The 23,104-nt window shown below is 43.1% G+C and overlaps 2 protein-coding genes across 2 annotated transcripts in view; one reads left to right on the top strand and one right to left on the bottom strand.

The window, feature by feature from the left end:
- Positions 1 to 4,768: 4,768 nt before the first annotated feature.
- Positions 4,769 to 9,191, bottom strand: LOC103585566 (chromosome unknown open reading frame, human C14orf119). The gene is made up of 2 exons (XM_008566568.1): positions 8,247 to 9,191; positions 4,769 to 6,864 (listed from the first exon to the last, which is right to left on the bottom strand). Exons 1-2 carry the CDS (start codon positions 8,420 to 8,422, stop codon positions 6,435 to 6,437), a joined length of 606 nt encoding a protein of 201 aa, XP_008564790.1. The 5' UTR covers positions 8,423 to 9,191; the 3' UTR covers positions 4,769 to 6,434.
- The window catches only part of ACIN1 (apoptotic chromatin condensation inducer 1), a 32,933-nt gene continuing 18,410 nt past the window's right edge, over positions 8,582 to 23,104 (top strand). Inside the window, 7 exon segments of the mRNA XM_008566569.1 lie at positions 8,582 to 8,893; positions 10,313 to 10,378; positions 12,933 to 13,044; positions 13,468 to 13,587; positions 19,594 to 19,682; positions 20,739 to 22,004; positions 22,496 to 22,714. Of these exon segments, the coding sequence (XP_008564791.1) occupies positions 8,582 to 8,893; positions 10,313 to 10,378; positions 12,933 to 13,044; positions 13,468 to 13,587; positions 19,594 to 19,682; positions 20,739 to 22,004; positions 22,496 to 22,714 (2,184 nt within the window).

Genomic DNA, 23,104 nt, shown 5'->3' with positions numbered 1-23,104 from the left:
AAAGGAAACAGGATGTGAAAGCACAGCGTGAGCCAAGAAAATAGAGTTCCAAGAGTTCCATAAGACCATCTTTGAACATCTATTAATGTCCATTTTAAGAGTTTACTTTCCCTCTCCTGCACGTCTGTAAGCAGTTTTCATGAAGCCTCATAGACCTAACACAACAGCCTCTCATAGGAGGTTCAGTCAACTAACATGTACTTGCTGAACACTTACTAAAAGCCCTACATAGATGTAGATGCCAAAAGGTCTTGCAGTTTAGTTAGAGGCTACCCAGTTCTGATATTGGGGCTAGTGAAGTCCAGAAGCCTTGTTTGCCCATCTCCAAAGAGGCAGGCAGGCAGCTATGAAGCAAAGAATGTCCCCCTTCCTCCACCCACTATGTTGACACTAATTTTTTAGTTTGGGGAAGTTTCCAAGGTTTTCTACTCAGAAAGGCAGGGGAATTTGGATGAGAGATGGAAGAGGGTTAGGAAAAGGTTCCATTGTGGACAAGGCAAGCTCCTTTTTGGAAAGGTCAGTTGAGGCCTTAGAACAACACTCCCCGTCCCCCAGTATCCACCTCTGGCACCCCCAGAAGAGGGTGGCTTTGGCCTTTGTGGTTCATATTCAAACCTCCTGGCCACCTCCTGGCCTTGTTGATTTAGTCAACAACACTTAAACCTTAAAATAAGCAAGGGTGGGGGAGGAGATATATAGAGAGTGAAGAGAGGAAAGCCAGGAGTAAGTGAGCCGGGGACAAGAGGACAGGAGACAAGATCCAGGGCAAGCTACGGAGAGATACGGGGACAAGAGGACAGGAGACAAGATCCAGGGCAAGCTACGGAGAGATACGGAAGGAAGATGCTGCTTCTGCTCCTCCTTGGGGTTGTCACAAGCAGATGTCTACATGACGAGACGCAGAAGTCTGTGAACCTTCTCAGGCCCCCTTTCTCCCAACTTCCCCCAAACTTCCGTTCTTCCTCCCTCACCTTCCCTGGCTCCCGTGATCCTCAACCCCTCCGAATCCAAACCTGCTATATAGAAGATCCTATATCAGATGGAGCTTGGGATCCTGAGAGGAATGGAAAGAGAGGGGGGTCCCGAGCCCTGGCTGCAGTGAGAGAGGCCACTCAGCGAATCCAGGGCGTCCTAGCAGGTGAGTGAGGGAACAGGAGGAGTCAGGGAAGGCTGAGGAGCAGAAAGGTCAAGGGGGGGAAGACCAACACAGAAAAGGAACTGATATTCTAAGATGTTGAGGTGAAACTGACCTCTTGTCTTGTTAAGTCCCCCCAGTGCAAGGACCCCTGCTTCTGAGTCGAGACCCTACACAGTACTGCCACGCTGTCTGGGGAGACCCAGACACTCTGAACTATCACAGGTACTCATTTCATTGACAATGTATACAATATTTCTTCAGGGATCCCAGAGATGTCTCCAGCTCACCTATAGAAATGCATTCTTGGCAGGTGCAGCCTCTTGAACCCAGGGTACGAAGGAGAGAGTTGCCTGGGTGCAAAGGTGAGAGCAACTTTTCTGTCTCAGGGATCTGGAGATCTGTAGCCTGCTTAGACCTCAAGCTCAAGACCAACAGCTTCAGAATTACTTAATGTGCTTCGTAGCAATGTAGATTCCTGAGCCCCTTCTCCTCCACTCCAGAAATTAATTATATCAGAGACTGGGGGTGGGGGTCAGAACTTTGTATTCTAACCAGCTACCTAGATGACACAAAGGCAGACCAAAGATACTCTCCCTCAGTCCTAGTACCCAGTTTCCTAGTGCCCCAGCCCGTCTGCTAAGCAAGTTGCTACATTTTACTCCCTACTAGATTCCTGATGCCCATCTCCATGGTTATGCCTTGTGGCCTGAGCAGGGTCCCCCCCAACTGGTCCAGCCAGACGGGCCTGGGGTTCAAAACTCTGATTTTCTCCTGTATGTGCGGGTTGCCCACACTTCCAAGTGCCACCAAGAGGTGAGGTTCAAATCAAATCCCTTTTCCCTGCTCTGCCTCTTTTAATCTTAAATCTCATGAGGAAAGGTAGGGAGCATAGAAGCAGTTTTTACTAAGTTGAGCTTATTTAAGGTAATTTGGGAATGCCGATAAGGTTTGGGTAGGGGCTAAACACCCCCCCACCACCACCACCAAACCATCCTGTGGTACCACTCCTGTGGAGTTCTGCAGAGTCCCTTGGTTCTCCATTTTCTGGAAGATTTCTTCTGTCTGTGTTACCCCACTTTCCTCCTTTTCATCCCTACCCTGGCCCATCCACAGCCTTCCATCATAGCCTATGCTGCCTCCTGCCAGCTGGACTCAGAAGACAGGCCCCTTGCTGGTACCATTGTCTACTGTGCCCAACATCTCACCAGTCCCAGCCTCAGCCACAGTGACATCGTCATGGTGACTGCTACATGATGAATGTGGAGAAGTAAACAGGTTGGGGGTGAGGGGCAGGTCACTCAGCTTCCCGTGAAGTGGAAGAACCTCCTGAGGATGGAATAGGAGCCTCGAGCTCTAAGAAGTGCTGATTGGGCAGAGGGGCTGTAGAGTGGTTGGTCAATCCTGCTGCAAGTCCCCCCTCACTTGGCAGTCATCTGTCCTTAGGCCACTCTACATGAATTGCTTCATGCCCTGGGTTTCTCTGGACAGCTCTTCAAGAAGTGGCGGGATTGCCCCTCAGGTCTCAGAGGTAAATGAGAGGAGTAAGGGAGGGGACTTCCCACAGTGTCAACCAGAGGGAATTCACTATTTCATGACCTCCTTCCTTCCATTTTCTCTCACCCTTCCTTAGTTTTCCTCTCTTCATGTTGCTTCCTTCCCTTTCTGAACCCAGTTAGAGAGAACTGTTCTACAAGGCCACAAGTGATGAGGCGAGATGAGTGGGGACAGCTGCTTCTCACCACCCCAGCTGTTAGTCACAGCCTGGCCAGACACTTGGGAGTGCCAAGGGTTTCACTGGGTGTTCCCTTGGAAGAAGAGGTGAGAACAAGAGTGCCTTGGGGTTGTAGAAGAAAGAGGAAGTAGCCAGGTGGCAACCAGCCATCTGACACCTCCTCCTGTAGGGCCTTTTGTCCTCACACTGGGAGGCTAGACTACTCCAGGGCTCTTTAATGACTGCTACCTTCGATGGTGCTCAGCACACTCGACTCGACCCAATCACTCTTGCTGCCTTCGAAGACTCAGGCTGGTACCAGGTCAACCACAGCACTGCGGAGGAGTTGCTGTGGGGCCAGGGTGAGAAATTAGGAAGAACTGCAGAGGGGCACTCACGCAGTGCTGGGGGAAGTGGGAGAGGTTAGAAGGGATTATCTGCCACTAAGATATAACTGAAGCTCTAAGCATAGCTGGTGCTGAGAGATGTTTGGGGCTTCATTTGTTGAGGGCTCTCTTCCTCTTGCCATCTCTCAAGCAGGATCTGGCCTGGATTTTGGCCTGGTGACCACATGTGGGACTGGCTCCTCAGACTTCTTCTGTACTGGAAGGTATGTGTGCTGAGTGGTTGGGGGACTACACAGTTGTCAGTGATCCTAGTGTTAATGTACCATCCCTTCCACACAGTGGGCTGGGTTGCCACTACCTGCACCTGGACAAGGGAAGCTGCTCCTCAGACCCTATGCTGGAAGGCTGCCGCATGTACAAGCCCTTAGCCAATGGGGTGAGTCGACTAGAGAGCAGAGAATGAAACTGAGTGGGCCTGGGAGTCAACTTCTAAAGCACCTAGACAAACACTATTCTACCTTCTGCCCTGCCCTTCAGAGTGAATGCTGGAAAAAAGAAAATGGATTCCCGGCTGAGGCCGAGAATCCCCATGGGGAGATCTACCATTCCCAGAGTCGTTGCTTCCTTGCCAACCTCACTTCACAACTGCTCCCTGGGGAGGAGACCAGGCATCCTTCTCAGATCCCATACCTCAAGGAAGTGGAACTCACTGGCCGCTGCTATTTACATCAATGCACAGAGAGGGGAGCATACAAGGTGCAGGTAGAGGGATCACCTTGGGTCCCATGTGTTCCAGGAAAGCCTATTCAGGTGGGTACCATAAGAGGAATAGTCGTGGCACACTAGCAAAAGGAAGTTGGGAAATGCTTGTGTGGTAGTATCCAATCTGTTTTAATGTTCATTTTTTACTGAGTACCTACTGAGTCAATGACCCTGATCTAGAATGCATATTTTCCTTAGAATGAAGGCTTGAGCAGATAACCAAGACTATAACTATACCCTGCTACATATTTCCTTGTAGATACCTGGGTACTATGGTCTTCTCTTCTGTCCCCGGGGTCGGCTGTGTCAAACTAATGAAGTTACCAACGCTGTTACTTCCTCACCTGTGAGTCTTTCAACCCAAGACCAACTATTTCAGCTGTCTTTAAGATTAGCTGGGCCCCCAGGCCACTCCCTGGGGAAGGAACAGCAAGAAGAGTTGGCTGAAGCCGTACTACAGGCTTTGGTGAGCAGAGGTGGCATTGACAGGTAAAAGGACAGTTCAGGCTGAGAATTTATACAATGGGCTAGGGAAAATGCATGTGTCTTTTACCTCACAACTTTCCTCTTTCTGTTCAACTCACTCTTAAGCCTGCGCTTGTTTCATGAGATATACTCTTCCAGGAAATATACCTCCTCCACTAACAGATCCAAATATCCATTTAGGTGCTATTTCCACAGCCCATCAATTACCCCTAGTTTGGTGTTCACCGTGCATATGCAGAAGTCCTCTGGCTGCCAAGGGCCTTCGGTTGCTATGCTGCATGGGGCCCTGACCCTGACTCTCCAAGAAAAGCCTTTAGAAGTATGTCATGGAGAAGCCAGCTTTATTGCAGAATATAGCAAGTAAGATAATATTCCAAGTAGTTTTCTTTCACATTTTGATCACAGTCCAGATGTTTGAAATTTGCATTTATTAAGCACTCATTCACGTGTATATTGCCCTAGAACAGTTATATATTTCAGAAAACAAAGATTCCTGATTAACATGATCACCTCCAACCCATCACTCTGTGACCCCCTCCCCAAATACAATGGAGTTACCCCATCTCTATGATGTAGGGATCCTAATCTTCCTTTCTACCCAGGGATCATATCTAGCAACACCATAGTCAGACTGTTCTCTTAAGCCACTCCCCTCACTTACAAGTTAGGTCTCCTAACTATTTAAGTTGCTAGAAGACTTGGCTCTTAGTCTAATTCCTACTCTTAGGTTCTATATTCCCTTATCGATTTCCTGTTTAGCATAATGCTTAGATGAAGCAGTTTCATGAATTCTACATGCAAAGGTAAAGCCCTTTAAGCTCCTAGGCCTAGGCATTATTCCAGGCCAAATATTACCTTCTATGTTCCCAGGTTGCTGGTTACCTTGGACCATAATCCCTCCAAGACCCATGGAAGTCTGTCCATAGGACTCTGCCTAATGCTGCTAATCCTCATGGGTGCACTGGGAATTGTGGCTTATCAGAAACGAGCTTCTCTTCAGGTGGGACCATCTGCCCCTTACCATTCACCACAGCTCCACAGCACAAGGGGCCCAGTTGGACAAATAAGGGAGGTGTGATGTTACCCACAACACGACAGAGGGTAGGAAAGAATAATATTATTATTATTTCTTGGGAGACAACAGGATGGCAAATCTACTGTGTACACTTAAGTTCTACTTTCTTCGCAATTCCTCTGTCCCCAGATATCAACTTTATACTAGCCTTGTAATGAAAAGAAAGTGGAGTCTTATGGTTCTGAAGATCCATTATTTATTTTGGTACAAAAAATAAACCATTCAACCTGTGAAGAGTATCACTTGTTTTCCTATTGTTGCAGAGCAAACTCACAGAATCGGAACACCTGCTACCAGCTCCAAGGATATCACATACCCTTTAGAAAAAAAGTCATTGCTATCTGGATTCAAATAAACACTGTGGAAGAGAGTAACTATCTTCCTCTCCTGATTTTCCATAATTTTACTAAATCATCACTGAGAAAGCTGGTGGTTGGGATGTCACATAATCAGGCAAGAATCTGGTCAGGGTGGTAAAACCAGCCATCTGAATCCAGCTAAACTATAAAAATATGACCTTTTATTGCCCTTTTCTCCTGTTTCTGGGAAAGGAGAGCTCCACTTTTATTCCTCATGGGCCAGCAGTAGGCTTGAGTTATAATGTATAGGTTCCTTTTGGTTATAGTTGCAAAAGAAGTTATCAAATTCTTGAGGGTTTGCCATCTCTTGGAAAGAAGCAAACTAGGAGACAGAATGATGATCTGGATTGCTTAGATGGATAACATTTACCCTAGGAGTCCAGTTGGCATGCTGTTAATGTTGAAATAACTATGCCTGTGCTGGTCAGCAAATTCAGTCAGCTGATCAGTATACCACTCCTAGATCTTTCAATGACACATTTGAATTTAGTTCTCACTGTAGAGTCATTGCCCTGGCTCCATCAGTTGTGGTTATCTTCTTTGATGTGAATGCCTGTCAGTCTTTACCAGCTGTAGCAGCCACTGCTTGGTAAAACTTTGCCACGAAGTCTGGCTCACTGACCTCCAGCTGCCTGACAAATTCATTGCGCTCCTCCTCAGCCCAACCTCGAAACCACTGATCCCAAAGACGTAGCTGGCATTCAAAGATACAGGGTGGTCGGTTTGCCCCAGACACACTAAGCTGCTCCAGACCATCCAGCAGTGGCTGTAACTTTCCTGGCACTGCCTTAGCTACCAAATCCTGTAGGAAACGTTCACGCTGGGGACTTGACCAATTGGCAAACCAGTGAAGAACACACTTCATCTCTTGGGAAGTGATGTAAGACATTGAGGGAGGGGAAGAGTTAGTAATATTGTCTGGTACTGAGGGTAAGAGAGAAGGGAAAGATAGTGGCATTGAAGAGGAAGATGATTCCAGTGGCATCCTGAAACATAAAAGCACTGTTATACACTCTCCAGATAGAGCAATCAAAATACAACTTCCCAGCAGCAAGGAATCTTATCACACTCAGCATCTACAGAGAAAATTACTTCCCACCAATTCAATTTACTGGAAAACAACAGGTCCTTTATTTAGATTATTATTCAACTATCTTAGAGAAGTTAACCAAGGAGAACTTCACTTCATATTTGCCAGCCTTCTTTCTTTCTCAAATCCATTACCCTCTCCAATCACTGCCTCCCTCCATCTTTCTCATAAAGAAGCTGAAACAACGAACATATTTCTTGCTCATTCTCTCCCTCCTACTTCTATGTTCCCGGTTTGGTAAAGTAAAAAACAATGATTAGTGTTGGTCTATCACATCTTCTCTAAAATGAAAAAGTACACATTTTTTAACCTAGTACATGCAGCTGGTCAGAGTCTAAATGCTAATTGTTCCGGAACTATCAGCAGTGAAAGAAAAGAAAAAACATCATATATGATGAAAGAGACTTCTTTGAGATGTGCATACAGCCTCTGAAATATGCCAAGAACTTCATAACATCCATCACCTTCTTATATATTTCCTGTAAAGCACCAGGAAAAACTAAAGAGCACAGTGAAGGCCTTGCTCAAAATAAGGTAACCCAGTAAAAACAAAACAAAAACAGGCGAAGCCAGGTGTTTATTCAAGACTCTGAAAAAACAGGACAGTTGGTTTGTTAGTTTAGGGATCTAGCAAGTGTCATACTGCTGTATGACAATTCATGCCTTTAAAAATATTTTCCTTGATTTTTAATATGATACCTATTGGTGCCCTGCCACTGATTTTGCACCACGAATGCAATTGGAATGTCAGCCAATTTGACTTGAATAGTTTTCAGTCTCACAGTTTGAATCTCTTAACAACGAAAACCTTAAACTATTTTACTGTTTGTGTTTCTTCTGCTGCAAATTGCCTCAACTTCTAGTGACAAATAAAGGAATTCCTAAACAATTACATCAGTTCAAGTACGAAAACAGTTCAGGGTGGTTGCCTTTCTCACAGTGGCCTTACAAGAAGCAGTTCCTACTAAAGAAACTTTATCCTCTTATTCAGGGAAACAGAGAACTCTTACAGAATCTTGCCACATGGGTTCCACGGCAAGAATCAATTCACAGTCTGGGTCCAAAGACACGTTGCTGCCTCTGGCTCACTTTGGAGACCACGGAGCCGGTTACTCTGATACCCCAAACGAGTAACATAGCCTCAGATGGGAGTGACGGGGATTTAGAAGATAGGGGGCGGCAGCTGTTTCCATAAGGGAGCAGGAGGTTTGCCCTACTAAGGTAACCCGCAAACACCGAGTCTGACCCCTCCCAAGAAGGAACTTCCACCCCGCTTACCTCCCCTTTCCTCTCAGAGGGCACCCGGAGATCGTCACAAGAGTCCTTAGACTCCAACTACCTTCGCCTCTTCCATGTTTCCTGAAAACCCTAAGCAGAGCCAGCCCGACAGCCCACGCACTTCCGGCCCCGGCCCAGCCCCAAAACACCCAAGCGCCCCCGCGCCTCAGCTCCATGTCCGGAGACAGCCGAACATGTCCGATTATGGCTATGCCAAAGTCGAAGGCTTCCGAATAGATTCGATTCAAGGCTCGGCAAAACGAAAATAATCGAGCCTGAAAGCAGGGCGAGGGAGGGGGAGCGGCGGAACGAATGCAAAGAACCGATTGGTGCCGATGTAGAGACGGAAACACCCGAGCGGTCACGGAGGAACCCGGGGAGTTCTAAGTGGTAATCGAGGGGTAGACTATGGTAGTGGGCGGGGTCGGCTCGGTACGTTCGAAGGGCGTTGGCGGAAATTACCGAAGATGCCCGAAGCCGTCGGGACGGACCCGAGTACCTCACGCAAGATGGCGGAGCTGGAGGAGGTGACTCTGGACGGGAAGCCTCTGCAGGCGCTGCGGGTGACCGACCTGAAGGCCGCACTGGAGCAGCGAGGCCTAGCCAAGAGCGGGCAGAAGAGTGCCCTGGTCAAGCGGCTCAAAGGGGTGAGGAGTCGGCGTTGCCGGGGTGTCGGAAGGGAGCGGACCCGGTAGAGACGAGTCTCTGCCGCGGCGCAGGCGCAGTGTCTGGGCTCGGCGCGAGCTCGCTCAGGCCGCCAGCGCGAGCCTCCGGATCCGCGCGCACGGTGGTTGGTGAGGCTCGCGCTGGAGTAGAGATCATGCCGGTTCCCGCCTTAACGGCAGCAGCGCGAGCCCAAAATGGGAGGGTGTGCGCTACTCTCCCGGAGTGTCTTAAGCTCCTTCCTCCTTCCCCCACCCCCTCCTTGTTTGTGTCTGTGGTTTCGGCGCATGCGCTGCAGAAGGAGTTAAATCCCACTACAACCACCGGCGTTGCTGGCCTGCGGGGGGCGAGTTGGGCTGGGTCGGAGTTAGGTGTATACTTTGGCGGAGGGGTGGATGGGGTTGGTATCTGTATCCTTAAGAATAGGACTGGGGTAGGGTAAAATGTCTGCTTAATTATATTAGGAGGTGAAATGAAGAGAGGCCTTGATTTGAAGGGACTTGGTGAGACAGGGTGTCTAATTTATAGGTCATCCAAAAGCATTTTGGGTGGATAGGAGTTTGGTGAATATTGGTGAGAGAAGTGAGGCAGGTTGGTGTATATTGGAGATTTTGAATCGGTTTGAGTAGATTAGGGTGGGATTGACATGAGATAGATGGATTGGTATATGTAGTCTGGTGTAAACGGTAGGGCAATGAGGATGTGTTGGTTTTAATTAGAGTTCGTTAGGATACGCGGCGGGTAAGGGCTAGGTTGGCCCAAGGGTTGAGTTGGCGGACCGTTGCTTATACAGAAGCTGACGATGTGTGTGTGTGTGTGTGTGTGTGTGTGTGTGTGTGTGTGTGTGTGTGTGTGTGTTAGGTCAGACCACAGAGTCTGTGGTCGTTTTCTTCCGTAGACTCCTTTTTGATGAGTCTAGGTGCCACTGTGCTGGAAATTATAAGTAGATCTAGTTCTGGATAGCTGTTTGACCAAGTAATTTGATTAGGCCAAAACCAGTAGCCCTGTGTTGGTTTCATGTATTTAAAGCTGAGTTGAGTATTTGAGATGATTTTACCTGCATGGTCAGATTTAGAAGGGGTACTTGTCAAAAGTGCGAATGATAATAGGGATTGTAATCTTGCTTCTGTCACTGATTTTATGATACAGCCAGGTCACTGATTTTTTCCATGTGCCTGCATTTTACATGTGTACATTTAGGAACAGTAACCATGGCTACTTTAAGTGTCTTCTGAAGATGAATGAGAACAGTGTTAGTAAAAGGCTTTTTTAGGGCCCTGAAAAGGAGTACAGTTTAAGTGTATATTTAAGTCATTGCATTAAACGAAGAGGTTGTGGGAGAGGTGGGTTGTTTTTTCTTTTTTCCCCTCCTGTTTTCTGACTTTTGCCCTTCTCTGTACCAGGCTCTAATGCTAGAAAATTTACAGAAACACTCAACACCCCATGCTGCATTCCAGCCAAATTCCCAGGTAAGAAAGAAGGTTCATTAGATGGAGTGGGCTGTTTGGATGTCCAGACACATGGAAGGACATGGTGGTGTACATTCGATGCTTAATTCCTCACCAGTATTTCCCTAAGTTTCCTTGGTTGGAAATGTTCTCTTAGGACATTTGAATTCTAATCAAGCCCAGTGGCACACAAGGGCCTGAAGTAAAGAACAGAATCAGAGGAGCTATTAGTGAATTTCCGATGCACAGAATGGTGAACGATGTGTGAAGAAAGGTGTGTAGTACAGGGATCTGAAGTCATTCATTTGCCATTGATTTGGGAAAAGTAGTTGATATCTTTGAATGTAGATATGAAATAGACTACCAATAGGGCAGTGTAGGAAAATATTTGCTGACCAAGAACCCTTTTGTTGACGTAGATTTTCCAAGTACTTAATTCTTTGTAAGTCACCCACCATTACTAGTGTTAACTACTAACTCTCTACAGTTACTCTTAAACATCATAATAGCTCTGTTACTTAAGATAAGAAATTTAACCTTTGGAGGCCTTGGTTTCCTCAATTCCCTTATCTGTAATATGAGAAAAGGTTGGAATAGATCCATAGTTTTATAACTGCTCTGCTGGGGTTTCGTGGAGCTGCTTTTGGGGACTTCATAGGGAAGGTACCTTCTTCCCACGTAAGCAGGGTTCATACTCCTCTCAAACTAGATTAGGTCTGCTTTTATCAGCTTTATATATTGAGTTTTTGCATAAGATTTCTTTTGAAGAAAATATTCCACAGTTTTTTTTTGTTTGTTTGTTTTTTTAAAGATGACCGGTAAGGGGATCTTAACCCTTGACTTGGTGTTGTCAGCACCACGCTCACCCAGTGAGCGAACCGGCCATCCCTATATGGGATCCGAACCTGGGGCCTTGGTGTTATCAGCACCGCACTCTCCCGAGTGAGCCACGGGCCGGCCCACCACAGTTTTTTAAAAGAAGAAAGAGTCTTTGCACACTCTCATGGATCCTTTCAGCTTTTAAAATCCCCTCGTTATAGTGTGTCACACACTTAAAGGAAAATCCCAGGTCTTTGTTAGTGCAATGGTGTGCAGCCCCAGTACTAGATGAAGTCCCAAGATACTGTGGAAAACAAGAGAGCCTACCTACTCCCTTGTTATCACCTCATTAAGCTATAAGTATCATAATCTAACCAGCTTTTAGAGGTTTAGTTAAATACTTTAATAAGCATAAGCAACTGCGTAAGTTAATCACTTTACCATTGTATTCCTTTTGCTCACTACGTTTTATTCTTTGAGCTTTGTTTTTATTAAGGTAGGATTTTTGCAGCAAACATGGATATTCTCTAATTCATGAAACCCACACTTCATCAATATCTCTTGAAGTACCAAGAGACTAATTCTACCTTAGATGAAAATAAACATTTACTGTGCTTAGGAATTGTAACTAATAACTTAGAAAATATTTATTCAGGTTTTTTCCTGGAGTTCTAATAGGACTTGCTAAGCAAGAAGGTTCTAGGGAGAAGGACTTGTGAAGAGAAAGCTGAAGAGCAGAATAGTGATGTGGGAGTCTGTATTACAGGAAAAAAAAAATGGGAAAGGGGATAAGCCCTTGGATTTTAAGTATTGTTACCAAGGATTTCTTTTCACTCAAGGAAAATGGAGTTATAAGTCTGTCTAAATGCTGAACAGATATCTCTTTTCTTAGTCTCTTGATTTTAAACTTTTAAATACTGTACTTGAATTTTGTAGATGTTTGACAGAATGTTTCCTGGATAGGTGGAGATTGATCTTGTGAAGGAACTGCTTTTGTTTTTTCCAGTTTTGATAGTACTAAAGGGAAATTTTATTTTTTTATTTTTATTTTTTGTGGCTGGCCAGTACGTGGATCCAAACCCTTGACCTTGGTGTTATAACACTGTGCTCTAACCAACTGAGCTAACCGGCCAGCCCAGGAAATTTTAGATATCTTTACATAAATGTTCTACATTATCTAAAAATTTATATCAAAAGGCCTAATTACAGGAATTCTGATTTCAAGTTATTTATGCACCAACATCACTCTTTGGGAAGTGAATATTTATTTATTTTATTTTATTTTATTTTTTTTGTCTTTTGTCTTTTTCTGTGTCCGGCAACGGATCGCAACCCTCAGTGTTGCCCCCGTACCGGACCAGGGACCGGCAACGGAATCGCAACCCTCGGTGCTGCTCCCGCGCCTCGCTCAGCCAGTGAGCAGGAACCGGTCTGTATGTGGGATCCGAACCCTTGGGCGGGAGCGCCGCCGCACTTCCCAAGCGGTGCACTATCCATTGCGCCACCGGGCCAGCCCCGGGAAGTGAATATTTAAAAGAAAAAATTATGTGCAGTTCCTCATTTTGCCGTCTTTTTTGACTCATAGGGCTATTTATTCTGGTCCTCGGTATAGGAGTAGCTTAGAAAAGGTCCTTCCAACATTCTAGTTATCTTTCTTGGGTCCAACTGTAAGAATACCTTTGCTCCATGGAATTTTCTTCTTTGCATTTTTCTGGTTTACTTTCCTAGACCTTCTTTTTCCATTTCCTCTACACAGATTGGTGAGGAAATGAGCCAGAACAGTTTCATAAAGCAGTATCTGGAAAAGCAGCAGGAGCTACTTAGGCAGCGTCTAGAACGTGAAGCTCGAGAAGCTGCAGAACTTGAAGGTAAGCCCAGCTTGTCACTTCTAACAAGGAGTTCTTCATTGTTTTTCCTGTCACTGAGTAGATAGGTCTGTCTAACTAGGCAACAAATTTTTCAGGAATAAGTCAGGCTGAGACTGCTACTTACTTACTTTGGTAGTTTATGGAGCCAAGTGAGTTACTATTTACTTTTGTCAGGGAAGAAGACACTTAATTTGTCTTGTTAAAAGAGGATTCCTGCCAATAGGAAGAGTTAAAAGTAAATTAAGCTACCATGTAGATGAGGTAGAGCTTAATCCTAGGGAGTTTTTTTCCTTATGTACAGTGCTCTTTTTGGTATGTATCTCTTTATCTGTGACTTTGCCTGACCACCTTCACTCCTCTACATATTTCCACATGCTGAGCCCTTCACTCCCTCCCTGCCCCGACCCGATCTGTACTTTGCAGAAGCTTCAGCTGAGTCAGAGGACGAGATGATCCATCCTGAGGGAGTGGCTTCCCTGCTGCCTCCTGACTTTCAGAGCAGCCTGGAGAGACCAGAGCTGGAGCTCAGCAGACATTCGCCCAGTACGTATCTCCCTCCCCACTGCGCTGTTTTGTCAATCCTGCGTAGTTGGTGGGGGGAGATAGTTACACCTCCTTTCATGCTAAGCATCCATGAAACTCCCAGGGAAATTCTGTGACATTGATATTTGACATCTGGTTTTCATGGAAATCATGTCCTATTTGAAGTCTGCTTTCACCTATATGTTGTGTTAACTTCTCAGTGTTTTATGAGGTGGTATGATTTTTCTTCTCATCTGTACCTCTTCGGCCTTTTCTACCTCTCAGTTTAGCAACAGTCACAACTCTCTTTCATCTCTTTACCAATTGTATATATTATGTGTTGCCTATTCAGTCATCCCCCCAAATTGGGTATTTCCTGTAATTCATTCATTCATTCAACAAAATTTTCTTGAGTGCATGTTGTATACCAGGCACATGCTAGGTACTAGTAATATAGTAAAGAAAAAGGCAAATCTCTGCCCTGAGAAAATTTTTAAAAATTAGAGAAAAAAAGAAAACTTAGTCTAGTGAAGAGATAGATGTTAAGCAAATAATTACGTACTTTGTTTAATTACCAGTTGTGCTAAGTGCTATGAGAGGCAGTGCAGAGTATTATGTGAGCATATTAGAGGGAGCTCTACCCTAGTAAGTGGGATTGGTTGAGGCAAGATAATTTCTTTACATTATAAAAAATATTAAGCACCCAGCTTTGCATAGTATCTCAAGCAAAAGTCTATAAATAAAGCCTTTGTCTTTTAGGAACTACCTGTCCCAGACAGTCTATTTTCAGGAGAATTTGTATATAAGACCTGTGGATAGTATATAGATACACTAAACCAATGTGTAAATTAACAAGTATTTTGAATCATTATTAATTTTAGGGGTCATGGTGGGGAAAGTCCCTCCATATTCAGTACTTTTAGAATGTATGGAGGCTTTTAGCTCTTCTGATTAATATAGAATTCCTTCATGAAAATAGATTTTAGGGAGATATTTAATGGTGGGAAAGAAATGTTCTAAAAGGCTAAGGAAAAATGGAGCCCTTTGAGTCTAATTCCAGGGTCCTAGTTTGCTCAGTGCCTGTTTTTCTGGATCCTAGTCTCAGACCCAGAGGGAAATTTTTAGAAACCTTTTGATAAATTAACTGGCCAGCACTTTAGAATTATTAATAAGTTCTTTTAGGGACTTCTTTTCTCCTCATACATAAGAGTATCAGACCTTCATTTGATCCATTTTGCTCTTAGTGCTCTTTTTCCCCTGATCGTAAAGCCAGGAGGAAGGGGAAAGCTCCTCTATAAATTAATTTTCTTCTCAAAAATCAGTCAAAAAATATTTATTGAACTCCTGATGTATACATATTTCTGTGCTAGAGTATATGGGGAGTTAGCACATTGTAAAGTTTGTTAGTGAGAGAGAGTAATTGCATATAAAACTAACTACAGAAGATAGTGTGTGACATAATGACACAGACACATGTGCCGTAGGAATTCAAAGGAGTGAAAGGTCTCTGAGGACTAGGGTGATTAGAGAGTGCCTCATGAAGGAAGTATAGGATTTGAGCTGAGCCTTAGAAATGGATAGGATTTAAATTGGCAGAGGAGACAGGAGAGTATTTTTAGGAAGGAACAAAGGCATAGAGATAGGAGTGAATGTGGTATTTTTAAAGAAGAGGTAGTAGACTAATCTAGACAGAGTAAAGTATTTCATATTTGAGAATAGTGAGAGAAACAATTTAAAAGGTAGATTGGGGTAAAATTACAGAGGTCTTTAAATGCCAACTCAAATAAGTATGAGTCTTTTTTATTCTGTAAGTAATAGGGGAACCATTGAAAATTCTTAATAGGACTGTGACTTGATAAGGACCTCTCTTATTAGAGTAATAACTCTCTCAGTTCTAAATGTAAATTGAAATGAAAATGAGGAATGGATTCTGAAATAGAAATAAGGTTTCAAAAGCAAAGATTTAGAGTAAGGGTAGCCAATCTCTTCAGTGTTTTATGTCATCAGTGGGACTTTGCCCATGACTATAATCAATGGAGGGAAGAAAAACCCAGAGGTAGAAGAAAAAGAAAGATGAAAAATAAATTAGAAAACATGATTATAGTAAATTGTAGAGTACAGCTAACAATTGCCTTAAGTGCTCTTCAATATAATTTATGTCATAAATTTTCCTCCCTCTGATATTGGCTGGGATATGAATCTCATTATATGACGTTGCACAAAATTTGGTCAAGATCCTAAATGGCTGGTAGTTTGGAGTTCTAGCAGTGCTGAATTGGATCAACATTAATACTCGTTGTTTACCCAGAAATCAGATTCTTTCAGGTATAGAATGTCAGGCTGCCACAGGCCAGTAAACCATGGCAATGGCAGTTTATTTGTTGGCTTTGGATGTTTTTGAGTTCTGTCTTTAATAACAAGACTTTGATTAAAGTAAGATTCTCAGTAAAATATTTTGCTAATCACTCGTGGCACCTTAGGGTTTTGTGTTTGTTTGTTTGTTCATTTTTTAAAGTATTTCTATGTTTAAGAATATGGATTCCCCAAGAATCTCAAGGAATAGGAGTCCTGGGACTCTACATTTTTTTAAATTCCCCGAGTGGTTCTCTTGATCAATTCAATTTATGAATGATTAATAGAAGTAGTAGTTTTTGAGTATTAAATTTTATTAGGACCTTTGGCTTATATTTCAGCAGCCTCAAGTTTGTGTGTTTTAGGCAAAATCCGATATAGGAAGAAAGCATTAGTTTATAAAATCGTCCCTGCCTTTCCTTCTTGACTTCTTATCTCTACACCACTTTCTTTTTTTTTTCTTTTCCTTTTTGTCTTTTTTCGTGACCGGTAACAGGATCGCAACCCTCAGTGTCGCGCCTGTACTGCTACCAGCAACGGGATCGCAACGCTTGGTGTTGCACCCGCACCGCGCTCAACCAGTGAGCGGACCGGTCTCTATATGGGATCTGAACCCTCGGCGGGAGCGCCGCCATGAGCGCCCCCCCCCATAGTCAGAAGTTGTGCAGATTCCCTTCTATATCATGATTGTGTGTGCAAAAATCCTATTACCTTCAGTTAATTTTTTCAGAAAGATCTTAATCTAAGAAAATACAAAAATTTTAATAAATGGATCTTCAGAATACTGATTCTTTAAAAAGTTATAACCACAGGTGATCTTAGCCAGCCCTTGGTTTAAAGAGCATGCATGTAGCCCTCATTCCTTTTTCTCATATTAAATCTGGATGCTGAGATTCTAGGAAATGCTAGATAAATTACTTATAGGGCTAACATGAGTTGGATTTAGTCTTGGCATCATTGCCAGGTCTCTGTTCCTCTTAATTCCTGCTGCTTATTTATACCTAAGGGTACCCTTTGACCACAGGCTTTGCTGTGATCTCTAGCTGTCTTACTTGGGTCCAGAAATCTTGCCTAGGGCTTTGATTTCTAGGATGAAAAAACTACTTTCCTATATGGCCTTTAAGCATTCTTTATTACATCATCCACTGTCTAACACCCACCTTTTCCTTTCTCCTGAAGGCTTCTGGCTTTGGAATCTTGGAAATCTTACATTTAAACTGACTTGTTTTTTAACTCATAAAATACATTTATTAGTATTGGCTGTACTAATAAATGTATTTTAGGAGTTATAAATAAGTGCATGTAGGGCCGGCCCCGTGGCTCACTTGGGAGAGTGCGGCGCTCATAGCGCCGAGGCCGCGGGTTCGGATCCTATATAGGGATGGCTGGTGCGCTCACTGGCTGAGCGTGGGGTTGCAATCCCCTTACCAGTCAAATAAATAAATGTACGTATATACATTGTCAGTATTGGCTCCACCCTTAGTTAAAGTGCTCAGTTTTACACATGTTAACATCTGGCTTAAGACATTTATGTGGCCATGTGCTCATATTAGAAGATGTCAACTTTCCCAGAGGTTGTCTGCATCACATCAGCTCCTTCTAAGGAGCTAGAGATTCCTCATCTCTTCTTTATATTTTGTATTGCTTACTAATTTGTTGTTTCATGTCTGAGGTCCCCTCCAGTATTCACTTTTTTTGCAAAACAGTGATGACCAAAACTTAATCTTAACAGCTCTGCCTATTTTCCCAAATCTCTTTGATGACTTATTACTCAAGTGCTTCCAGAGGAGTAATCATTTAGAATCTTGTCACTGCAGTTTTACAGTATCAAAAATAACATAATCCAATGGCATATAGTTTACAGCAGGTGGAGGAAGAGGCAAAACGTTGCTTGTAACTACCTAATTTTAAAATTGCAATTCTAAAACTCTCATTTGACCAGCCTTTACATGCCTTTGGTTTTCCTTTTTTTTTTTTTTTTTTTAAAAAGATGACCGGTAAGGGGATCTTAACCCTTGACTTGGTGTTGTCAGCACCACGCTCAGCCAGTGAGCGAACCGGCCATCCCTATATGGGATCCGAACCCGTGGCCTTGGTGTTATCAGCACCGCACTCTACCGAGTGAGCCACAGGCCGGCCCTTTGGTTTTCCTTTTTGTTTAAGCTAAGATAAATCAGCTTCTTTCCCTTGTACTTACAAAAGCTTTGCCTAAAATTCATGGAAAATATTATTTTTTCTTTTGGTTTTACTCATTTTATAATTTAACCTATTCCAGATCACCAAGTTATGAAATTATTGTTATTATTACCACTACACTATGTCTTACAGATATCTTCATATGTTTGCTAAAGAGTCTGGCATGTCACTATATGTCCTAATCATATAACCCGTACATACAACTATAGTGCAAGGTTTTATTCACTTACCCAGACGTGAAATGGTATATATTCAGAGATCCTGTTAATCAAATGATCATGGAGTAAAGTTTTACAAAATATGCATAGTCTTCTAGTTCATGTTATTAGTTTCATTTTTTTTTTTTTTTTTTTTATTGCAGAAGGAAAGCCTAGTTCATTTTAGATTGTTGGGATATGGAAATAAGAAGAGAGAAGATCTTGGGTCATAGCTCACACCATCTGCTTTATTTGGACCAGTTTAAATACTATTAGTATAGGACATGGTTTTGTGGCTCATTAAAACCTCTGTACTGTATTAAAATGGAGCCCAATGTAGCTGATTAAGTATCTGGAATAAAATTATTTTTATGCTGTTTTCTAAACTGGTTCTCATCAATATTTGCATTGCTACTCCATGTAATATTTTAATACTGGTAGGACACATACAAATCATCCAATCCGAAGCCTCCTTTTTCTCAGTAAAGATATTGAGACTGAAATTACTTAAGTGATTTACCCACAGTTAACTTCCTTCATGGAATGTGAATGAGACTCTTTTTCAGTTTTACAGAGAGTTATTATTTAGGTTGACTCGTGGCTTTCAAGCTTTCTTTTAGTATAACTTCTTTTTTTCCTAAAAAAAAAAAACAAAAAAAAAAACTTACCTTGTGCTCTACTTTATAAAATATAATTGAGAGGACCCAGTCCTAAAGCCCTGTCCAGATGGCTTAATGTAACTTTTAGGAACTTTAGGGCCTCAAAACCATTCATCTCAATACTTACTTCTCTTGAGTTTGCCATTGTACAAATTGACTGGTATATTAAATCATAATGACTACAGTTTGGTCAAAACTAGTAAGTAGTAGCAATAGGCAATCCAAAAAAATGGACACAGGACATTAGTGAAGTCTTAAACTTTGATTCAGAGTAATAAAATATTTTATAAAAATAAGTGTACTTTGTATTTGTACATCCCTGCTAAACAATTTGAAGCTCCTGGAAATCGTTTTGCTTTTATTTGAGTTTACTTATAATATGTGAATTGGCTTTGACGTGTTGAAAATATTACAGACATGCACAGCAGGAAGTATCAATAAGACCCTGACCCTTGGGGCTTTATATAGACATTTCTTTAGCATAAAAGTCAAAGAAATCAATGTAGATATGTATTGAAGACCTCATATGCTATGGTTGATTAGAATTTAGAAAGCATGATTTTAAAAAGCCATGAATGAGTGTTTGTGTCTTGAGTCTGAGTTGATTTTCTTTCATTTGATAGGAAAAAGCTCCTCTGTTTCTGAAGAGAAAGGTGAATCTGATGATGAGAAACCAAGGAAAGGAGAAAGACGATCATCTAGAGTCCGACAGGTAACTCAGATACCTCCTTAAGCATCCATCACCTTTTTGAGCAATGCTTTGGATACCTCCTTCTTTTCTTCTTCCTCACACTGTTTTAGAGTTGGTATTTCTCTAGAACTCTGTGTAGTCATCTCTTTTTCCTTGTCATCTTTTTCTTGTTTTTTTGTTTTTGTTTTATTTTGTTTTTTTCTTGTTTTTATTTAGATCTGCTCTGGCCTTAAATTTCTAAGTGAATATATTTTTAAAAATTTAAGTGTGAAAGTTAGCAGACTGGTCTGTATTCTTTTTTTGTGTGGTTTTTTTTTTTTTGGCAGCTGGCCAGTAGGGGGATCTGAACCCTTGACCTTGGTGTTACAAGGTGGCACTCTAACCAGCTGAGCTAACTGGCCAGCCCTTGGTCTGTATTCTAAAAGCACTTTATTATATAAGATATGATATAACTGTTCAATTAAAACCTTAAAGGTATACCTTACAGTGTTAAGTGAGCAAAATACAAAAGTGAACATGTAGGGTAATTATGACTATGCAAAAGAAATGATAAGAAAAAAGAATGAAAAGAAATATACCAAAAGGATAAAAACTAATTAAGTGATAGTATGTCAGTTCTCCACTTCCTGCCCAGATGTTCTGTTTATATTTTATTTTAAAAGCTTAAAGTTTAAAAATGAACAAGCATCTTCATTATTGTATTCCTTTTGGTCACTTTATTTTGATTTTCCTAAGAGCCCATACTAGTAATGATTATCTACTGTCACACTTGTTTCTTTATTGCTAAATGTGTATATCATTGAATTTCTGCTTCCTAGGGGTATATTGTAAAATAACTTTTTCTAGGGCCAGCCCCTGGCTCACTTGGGAGAGTGTGGTGCTGACAACACCAAGGCCACGGGTTCAGATCCCTATATAGGGATGGCCAGTTAGCTCACTGGGTGAGCATGGTGCTGACAACACCAAGTCAAGGGTTAAGATCCCCTTACTGGTCATCTTTTTAAAAAAAAAAACCTTTTTCTCCTCCGTTGATTGTGAGCACATATATTTGGAGCCATTGTATATCTTTTCTTTCAGGCAAGAGCAGCTAAACTCTCTGAGTGCGGCCAGGCTGCGGAGGAGGAAGAGGATCAAGAAACACCTTCGAGAAATCTGAGAGTCAGAGCAGAGCGAAATTTGAAAACAGAGGAGGAAGAAGAGGAGGAGGAGGAAGAAGAGGAGGAAGAGGAGGAGGAGGAGGAAGAAGAAGAAGAAGAAGAGGGACAAAAATCTAGAGAGGTACCAATTCAAAAACAGTTTGCAGAAGAAGAGGGGGAAGAGATGCCCAGAGCAAAACCAGAGGAGGTGATGGATGAGAGACCCAAAACCATAAGATCCCAGGAACAGGAGAAGTTAGAGAGAGGAGGGAGAGTTACAAGATCCCAGGAAGAGGCTAGAAGAAGTCATCTGGCCAGACAGCAGCAGGAGAAAGAATTGAAAACAGCTTCTCCCCTTGAGGAGGAAGAAAAAGAAAGAAAATCTTCACAAGGCTTGGAAAAAAAATCAAAGTCCCCTTCCCCTCCTCGGCTGATTGAAGATCTAGAGAAGGCCCCACTTATACTACAACCAGAGCAAACTGCCAGTGAGGAGGAGACTCCCCCACCTTTGCTTACCAAGGAAGCATCTTCTCCACCACCTCATTCACAACTCCAAAGTGAAGAAGAAATAGAACCCATGGAAGGCCCAGCCCCTCCTGTCCTCATTCAGTTATCTCCTCCTAAAACAGATGCAGAGACCAGGGAGCTATTAATGTCTCAGCATACTGTCCAGTTGGTGGGAGGCCTGTCTCCTTTGTCAAGTCCTACAGACACCAAAGCAGAAACTCCAGCAGAGAAAGTGCCAGAGGGGAGTATCCTGCCTCTAGTTCAGAAAAGCACACTGGCTGAATACTCAACCCAGAAGGGTCTTGAAACTGAGTCAGACAAATCTGCTCAGCCACTCCCTCTAAAACTGGAGGAATTAGCACCAGCCAGAGGGATCACTGAGGAATCTCTGAAACAGCTGTCTTTGGAGCAGAAAGAAGGCAGAAGGGCCTCTCATACCCTTCTCCCAAGCCACAGATTGAAACAGTCAGCTGACTCATCCTCCAGCCGGTCCTCCTCATCTTCGTCCTCCAGTTCTAGGTCAAGGTCTCGCTCTCCTGACAGTTCAGGCTCTCAGTCTCACTCACCTCCAAGATCCAAGCAGAGAGATGTGTCACAGGCACATACTCATGCCAACCCTCGTGGTAGACCCAAGATAGGCTCCAGATCTACATCAGAGTCCAGGTCACGTTCCCGTTCAGCATCAAGCAACAGCAGAAAAGTGAGTATGAGAGAATCTTGAGTGCATTGATGTTTTGTCTGTACAGCAGTGTTTTTCAACCTCAGGAGAATCTGTCATGATTTCTGACAGGAATAGGAAAAGCGTCTTTTAGTCCCCAGTTCACTGATTACTTTCCCCTTATTTCACAGTCTAATTTTCAATTGATTAATCCCTGAGTGGGGTCTGTTTTCATTCTGATATCCCTTTGGTTCCAAAGAATGTTGCATCCATTTACTCATCTCCTCTACTACGTGTAAACTTCTTGAGAGTATGGACATGCTCTTGTGTGTATGTATCCCAGTACCCAGCACCTAGTTGGAACTTAAATAAAGAATTCGCTGAATAAGCAGTTAAGGAGATCACTAGCAGGAATAAACACAGACAAAAAGATCCAAAGTATTAAATTTGGTCATCGGAAGCTTGAAAACTCAGTGACCTACTGAATAGGTAAAATTATTTATCTTATTATGTGTTTCATTTCATTTCTTCAGTCTCTGAGCCCTGGAGTCACCAGGGACAGCTGCACCAGCTACACTGAAACCAAAGATCCCTCTTCTGGTCAGGAGGTTGCAACTCCACCAGTGCCACAACTGCAGGTTCTTGAGCCAAAGGAGAGGACTTCCACTTCCTCATCCTCTATCCAAGTGAGGCGTCTGAGCCAGCCTGAGCCAGCTGAAAAGCATGTGACCCAGAGGTTACAGCCTGAGCGGGTAGGCTATTGTGACCCTTCCCTAGAGGGAGATGGAGGATTAGGCATGATTTTTCCTTTTGTTTTAGCTGTAAAACTGAAAAGTCTGTCTGGACAAGCTTTAGTAGAAATGAAGAGGGTGGGCATACCTGTGAATCCTCCTTACCTCATTTCCAACTCCCTTGTTCATGAAAGCTCTGCATGAGGCCAACCAGCAGCATTCTCATCTCCGTGGCTCTTAGGGTCAATTCTCCTTAAGAACTCCACCTTTGGGCCGGCCCGGTGGCGCACTGGATAGTGCGCCGCTTGGGAAGCGTGGTGGCGCTCCCGCCCGAGGGTTCGGATCCCACATACAGACCGGTTCCCGCTCACTGGCTGAGCGAGGCGCAGGAGCAACACCGAGGGTTGCAGT

Source organism: Galeopterus variegatus, unplaced genomic scaffold, assembly GCF_000696425.1.
Source record: "Galeopterus variegatus unplaced genomic scaffold, G_variegatus-3.0.2 Scaffold253, whole genome shotgun sequence".
NCBI lineage: Eukaryota > Metazoa > Chordata > Mammalia > Dermoptera > Cynocephalidae > Galeopterus > Galeopterus variegatus.
This window is presented reverse-complemented; position numbering and strand designations above follow the sequence as displayed.